Source organism: Notamacropus eugenii, chromosome 1, assembly GCF_028372415.1.
Source record: "Notamacropus eugenii isolate mMacEug1 chromosome 1, mMacEug1.pri_v2, whole genome shotgun sequence".
NCBI classification, from domain to species: domain Eukaryota; kingdom Metazoa; phylum Chordata; class Mammalia; order Diprotodontia; family Macropodidae; genus Notamacropus; species Notamacropus eugenii.
The window spans coordinates 173,704,173-173,711,530 of NC_092872.1; the positions used below are offsets into that span (position 1 = coordinate 173,704,173).

General features: G+C 40.0%; 1 protein-coding gene across 1 annotated transcript in view; it reads left to right on the top strand.

Annotated features, from left to right (window-relative positions):
- The first annotated feature begins 5,366 nt into the window (after positions 1-5,366).
- The window catches only part of IL16 (interleukin 16), a 172,427-nt gene continuing 170,435 nt past the window's right edge, over positions 5,367-7,358 (top strand). The window contains exon 1 of the mRNA XM_072619270.1: positions 5,367-6,299. Coding sequence (XP_072475371.1) covers positions 6,260-6,299 — 40 coding nt within the window. The 5' untranslated portion in view covers positions 5,367-6,259. The remainder of the gene's footprint in view (positions 6,300-7,358) is intronic.

Sequence of the window (7,358 nt, forward strand, 5' to 3'; positions counted from 1 at the left end):
AAACTTGAATTTGCCTTTTCACAACTTTCACCCATCCCTCCCATTTCTGTGTTGGAGGAAAACTAATTTGTTTTCTCTCTATGTGACAATTCTTCAAACACTTGGAGTAGGCTAGCATGCCCTTCTGATCTCATCTTCTCCTCTTCAGTTTCAATTCTTTCAACAAGTAAACCAACTGAGTCTTGATGACACAGTACAAATTCATTGTTGGAAAAAACAACTAAAATTCATATATTCTTTTATTGTGTCTTTGTTGGCGGAAAATAGCATATTATTATTAGACAGTCAAAAAAGTGTTAAACGTTTTTTTGCCTTCAGTACTATAACAGGAGGTGTAGGGTAAGCAAAAGAAATATGGCAATACCTATGTACGTTTAAGGATCTTTGAGGAGGTAGAGAAAAACCTGGGAGTTGCATGAGCTCTCTCCTATTTCCTTCTGGGAAATCAAGTCTCTAAATGGATTGTGGAGCAACAGAATCTACAAAAAGATGGAGTGAAACGATTACTTCTATATATTACCTAGCTTATGTAGATCACAACCCATCATGTCTTCTTATGCTATTTGATTCTTTTAAAAGTCTTCCTATAAATTTTCAATAGAGGATCTGCCTTTCCAATATGTTGGAAGAATTCCTCTAGGTGCTTTTACTTCTTGGGATTACTGGTATAGTAGTCAGGTTGTAGGTCTGTTACTTCTCATTCTCTCTACCTGACCAGACCACCTCCTCTTCCAGTCAAACATTTTCTTGGTAATTTACATTCTACTTCTTGTTTATGAATCATCATAAGGAGTATATATAGTCTGCTTAGCAGTAAGTATACGCCGCTTACACTAATCATGTGTCTCTAAAATTTTAACTTTTTGGCAGTCATGACAATCCCCTACTCCCAGTCATATAAAATTACTAGAAGACTATTAGCATTAAAAAGATTGATTTTGCTTCAGGGAAAAGCTGAGGGTCATTAAGGATTCTGTGAAATTTCTGAAATGCAATCTACCCACTCTCTTCATTCTACTCAATTATCTCGTTGTCCTCCTCCAGTGTCCATCCAAGATATGCGTACTTTTGTGCATAACTAGGCTGATCATTTTAAGTGATTTTGGGGCTTAATGCAATCAGCAAAATTTTATTGGCAGATAGGAACATCTGCAGAGCATCTCTGCTTCTTTTGGACTTAGTACAGAGCACCATCCATGGCAAAAAATGCACACCTTTGACAAGCATACATTTCCTCTTTTTAGGCTTCACTCAATATTATAACCAGAGGAACACTGACAAAGTTATCTCTTTGATTGCATCCATTAAGGACTCTCGTCTAATCTTAGCTTATAAATTCATGGGAGACACCTGATTAAAGGAAAGCTTTTATGATCACATTTTGTTCTACAGTGCCAAATGTTTTGTTTAGCTTTTTCCTCAATTAGCAATAAATGTACTAGGATCTTGTGCTCTATACACAGTCCAGTTAACTATGACTATGAGGATGGGCTCTGCTATAGAAAGTCATTCTTGAAATCTTCTCTGTTCTCTTCCCATGTTTTCAAGCATTCCTTCCACATAAACATAGACTATTATCATCAAAATTTTATGGAGATGAGAAAGCAGGCATATTGGCTGTTGCTTTCTAGAATCTTCTTGGTTGCCTTAAAAACCCCATTCCTTTATTATCTTTCCCCCTTTATGTTTTCTTTGAAATCAACACCTTAGTGCCTTCAAACTTGTGTCAACTCCAGCGTAGACATCTTCTTCTATATGCACTTGGTCAGTTCAAATACGCTTTCTAATGTCATCCTCTTAAATGCCATTTCTACTTCTTCCTTAAGTGTGTGTGTGTTCGTCCTTCATTGCTGAAGAAGACCATGCCATCAGAGAAATGATGATGACTTGCACTTGACTTTGTTTTGAGTGAGGGAGGGCTGTGCAGGTCACCAGCCTCACTTCTCCTCTAGAGCCATCTGAATCCAGTCACCAGATATTCATCAGAATGACTGGAGATGACCCAGGATGAGGCAATTGGGTTAAGTGACTTGCCCAAGGTCACACAGCTAGTGAGTGTCAAGTGTCTGAGATGAGATTTGAACTCAGGTCCTCCTGACTCCTGCACTGGTGCTCTATCCACTGAACCACCTAGTTGCCCCTCATGGTACTAGTAAACTAAGCAGAGGGAGTATGGAGGTCATAATGAAAATAGATTGCCAGAGGAACTCTGGCAATTTTGTTTATATGCTATTGTACTTTGAATTATATCTAAGAATGCACATAGATATTCTGATTTAGCTAGATCTCACATCAAGATTTCTGAAGGACCATCTTTCCCTCCACAGTTTTTAACATTTTGTGAGATTGTATTGTTTCAATTTTTGCATCTTCCTCCATTATGTAATGATGGGCAAGATCCTTCAACTCTCTGAATCTCATTTTCCTCATTTCCTAAAATGGAGATAATAACACTTCCCTTGAGGTACTATTCTTTCATTCATTTACCCATCCATCTATTTATTTATTTACTTACCTGTCTCATTCATTCATTCATTTATCTCTATATATGTATTTTTGGGAGGAGTTGGACTTTTGAGGTCACTCCCCCTTCCAAAATAGATTGGTACCTACTCTGTAATATATAATTTCGGAGAGTTGCCTGGGACTCTGAGAAGTTAATTGATTTGTTTAGAGTCACACAGTTCAACTGTTATCAGACTCAGACTTGAATCTATCTCTTTTTTACCCCAAGGCTGGCACTCTTTCTACTGTGCTATGCGGATGCTAAAGCTCTCTCTCTCTATTGCTTTATTAGGAGACGGCATGTCATGGTGCATCTAGGGTCAGACATACAGCTTAGGAGAAATGAGCTTGAGTTTTGCCTCTGACACATACTAGGGCTGTGGCCATTCAATATAATTATAATTATTAGATTATATTTTCAAATAAATACAATATTTTGAATACATTTTTAACTAATATAGACATAATTTGAAATTATTTATAATACATTCATATCCAATATGTTATATTCAATATAATAGAGCAAGAAAGGTCAAAATTGATGGAGGGATTAAAGGGAGAATAAGAGAGAGTTCCTCATGACAATAAGAGATGAAAAACATAAATGAAGAGACAGAAGGATAAGGTGACCAGAGTCTGCTAAAAGGTGGTAAAAACATGGGGAGATCAGAAGGCCTAATGTTGGAGTAGGGAGAAGGACTTGATCCCTGATTTGATTAATATAAGAAACTTCTAGATGAAGAAATTTTTCTCTTCCAATGCAAGTTAGTACCTTCTCTACAACTAATGTCTTAGAGAGTAGATTAAAATAAGGAGAGCTTGAATGATATGCCCAGGGTCACATGGAAGGTATTTTTCAGAAGGAAGACTGGAACCTAGATCTTCCTAACTTTGTGTCAGATGTCTATCCACTGTTTTGTCTCCTGTGTTGAAAAGGGTGAAAAAAAGATGAATTCTTGTTCACTTTCATCTTTGTTATTCACCTGTGGATCTTTACAATTTCCTTGAGTCAAAGAAGTTTGTTTTGGCTCATTAACTACCCTGAGACATTCCTTTGGCTCAGATTCAAAGGTTAAAGTGAAGGGTGGATGTCATGCTAAGATCTAGCATCCTAATGAGGGAGTTGGAACCTTGTTCAAATTCTTGGGTTTATCCACTGTGGAAACAATTTTAGACTCTGTTAGCATCATCATAACTCACTAGGGACATGACTTGGAGATTTGGTGCCCAGGGTAAATGTCACAAACTGTACCCAGGGGAAGCAGCATAAAGTTTATGTGGACTGATATGGAGCATTGCCTTGTGGGGATGCAATAGAAAATCTGGGACACTGAGACCACTGTTACAGAGATTCCCCAGTGATGGGGAGGGTGGAGGTAGGGGTTTTGTGAAGAACAAGATGGGCCAGTAGAAAAACTTAGCTCTGCACAATATCTGGTAGCTTCCTATTTTAATTGTGCTGCTAAATAGACTCTAACTTCTGTGGTACAGTGGAAAGCCCGTGGAAAATGAAGTCAGAGGCCCCTACTTTGTATGCTGGCTCTATTATGGCTATATTTGTGATTCGAATGACCTTTATGTTCTCATTTCTGAAATGGGGGGAAGGTGTTGGACCAGTTGATCTCTGAGGTCCCTTCTAGCTCTCTCAATACAAATGAATGCACATACGCTCATCACCCTTCATATTCTGCATCTTCTAAATTTATTGCCCTGGCAAGAAGTTACCCCACCCTAGTTCTGGCTCAGGGTTCACACAGGACTTTCCCTTTCACAAAGTAATCAACATTGTGTGTCAGAGATACTGAATACAAATTAGGTAGCTCAGGAGCTACCAAGAGGGTTCTAGCTAAGCCTTAGCATAGAGGCCCAAAGATTTTCTTAGAATCTTTTAGTTTGGAGCTCACCTCTCCTTCTCTGATGGACTGTGGGACACTTCTAAATTGTAGCCCCAGGTGGCATCATATATTGCATTTCCTTTGAAGTCTTAACACCTTTTTCAGAGGAAAATGTTCAATGGCATTAAGCAGGAAGACCTAGCCAAAGAAACAAAGGGTTAATAATATTAGCTCACATTTCCATAGAGCTTTAAAGTTTGAAAAATGTTTTCCTTACAAGACCTCTGTCAGATTTAAAAGGAATTGTAAGTTGTATGTAATAGATTTACACTTTCATGTGCAATCCTCTTTTTTTTTGTTAGACTATGTCATGGAAATGCTTGTTTTATTTCATAAATTAAAAATAAAATAAATTAAAATTAGATTAAAAAAAGAAACTAGTAGTGCAAACATTGTCACTCCCATTTATAGATGGAGAAACTAAGCAGTAGACCCTTGTGACCTTATCCCAAGAGCCAATAATAACAACTAGCTATAAATATTATCTCATTTTATCCTCACAATAACCTGGAGGGAGGTACTATTTTGCAGTTCTTACATTTTCCCCATTTTACAGATGGGGAAACTGAGTCTGACAGACGTTAAGAGACTTGGCCATTGTCCCACAGCTGGTACATGTCTGAGGCTGGATTTGGCCCCAGGTTTTCTCGATCCTGAGTCCAGTCCTCCTTACCTCCACCTAGGTAGCTCTGAGTGTGGAGTGCTACATGAGCTGTCCACGCATGTCCAAAGGCAAGTTGCCCGGTAGCCCCAGTTCAGAGCCCCCCAGGGACAGCGCTACCTTTGGATGGCTGACCGTCTGGGATGGGAGCACAAGTGCTCAGGCAAGCCCAGAGCCATAGATCAGTTGTAAGGATTGTCGCGTGGCTTCCAAGTCCACAAATGGGATCCTAGGGAGTCGTCCACAGAAACATGCGGCTTCAGAGCCCGGAGAGCCAAACAATAAACAAAACAGGACCCCATGCCAGGCTCGCTCACGTCCAGGGTCGGAGCTCTCCTCCCTCCGGCTTTCCCCATCATCCAGCATTGTGCTTCCCTCGCACAGAGGAGGGTCTCAGTCCCTCCTGTTTGCTTTGGGTCATGCCTGCCTCCACCTTTCCCCTCAGTTAAACTCGTACTTTTCAAGACACAGACTTTATTCACTTAGGGGGCGGTCCTCCCCAAGCCTGTTGCAGAGTTTATGAAAGGCGTTTTCACTTGGATTAAACAAGCCCTGTGTGTGTGTGTGTGTGTGTGTGCGTGCGTGTGTGTGTGTGTGTGTGTGTGTGTGTGTGTGTGTGTGTGTGTGTGTTGAAATGAGGAGCAAATGAATCATTTCAATTTTGGGCAAGGACTTGAGGTGTTGTATTTGTACCATGCCATTACATAAGGCACCAAGGGCCAGTTAACCAGTGAGGGGGCAGGGATTGCAGAGCCCCAAACGCTCTAAAGATTTTAGCACATTTTCCATCCATTAGCCCTCCAGAGAAGGGCTGTTTTACCTTCTTCTAACGGACACGGAGTCCAAAGGAAAGTTTGAGGTTTTACATTTCTGTTTGTAGTACAGGAAAAGGGTTACGATCTAAGTGGGGGATTCAGTGAAAGTATATTGCCATTATACACATCTGCCTAGCTAAGAGGGAGGCAGTTGGAAGTGCCCAATCTAAAACATTAAAGATTTGTTGGCAAAAAAAAGAAAAAAAAGAAAAAGAGGAGAGGGAAAAGGAACTTTCGGCTGAGGAAAAGTTGCTATATTAAGAAGCCAGTCTGCTCACTTAAGAGTTACTTTCAAACACCAAAAAAAGTAGGAGTTGCCATCTCTCGTCCACAATCTATTGAACATCCTGAAGGGAGCTGTTTTCATCCATGAAATAACAGTTATGAGCCTGCAAAAGAAGATATTTTTGAGACGTGACAATGGTAAGCATAACTTTCTTTTATGATTTCTATGCATTTATTCTTGAGATAACCTGGGAACCGACCCAGTTCTAAAAGTATGACTAATTCAATCTCATATTGTGAGGGAGTGTTTATGGGGGAGAACGAATATACTTAAGAAAACTGTTACGATTTAAGGATATATTTGAAAAAGGAATGCTTCTGTATTAATGTTCATTAGAGCACGTTATAATCTAATCCAATGTAGCAAAGTTTGGCTGAAGAAATGGTCAGTATTCGAATTGGGTGTGTGTGGGGTGGGGAGGGTGTGTGGGTGGGGGAACAGGAGCAGGGGTCTCTGATCTCCAAAGGGGCTTTTAAAGTGATCAAGTTTGCGTCTGATGGCTACAGGTCTGTTCTCTGGCATTTCTCCTTGAGTCCCCTTCTTGAATTCTGTGCGGGGCTCAGTATGTGGACTGACAGGGTCTCAGCTAGCTCAGATTTCAGTGAGATGGAAAAGGGAAGTGATACTAAGCAAATTGGGCAGTTTGGAAGGCCAGGGAGTGTGGAGAGTGGTAAAGGAGAATCAAAGAATCAAAATGTCATAGCTCTTAGACCTCAGAAGGACCTCCACTGTCTTCAGGCAGGAAAAGGGATCGAAATTGAGCTCATTTAAAAAACCTGCTTCTTTGTGACCAAAACCCTACAAAAACAAGAATCAGAAAGAAGGACTTTAACCCCTTTTTCCGTCTTTTAAAGTCAACACAGAGCTTGGCTTTATGTCAGCTCTGTTGTAACTTTGGCATTTGAAAGTAAACACATGGTTTTCTTTAAAAAAAATGAAGAGAAGAAAAGGCACATTTTGATTTTTCTAACTCCAGGGAGATATGGCTATGACCCTGGAATTAATTTACTTTGGTTCCATTAAAACATCCTCTGAAGTCAGAAAATATTTAGAGACTAATAAGCTCCTTCTCCCATTTAGTAGACTTAGAGCAGGAATTATCTGATCTCCAAAGTTTGTGGACGTCAGTGAACATATTTAATGGTACCCAAGTGGCCCAATAGAATCAATGTGCCCCTGGTTATAACTAGCAGGGG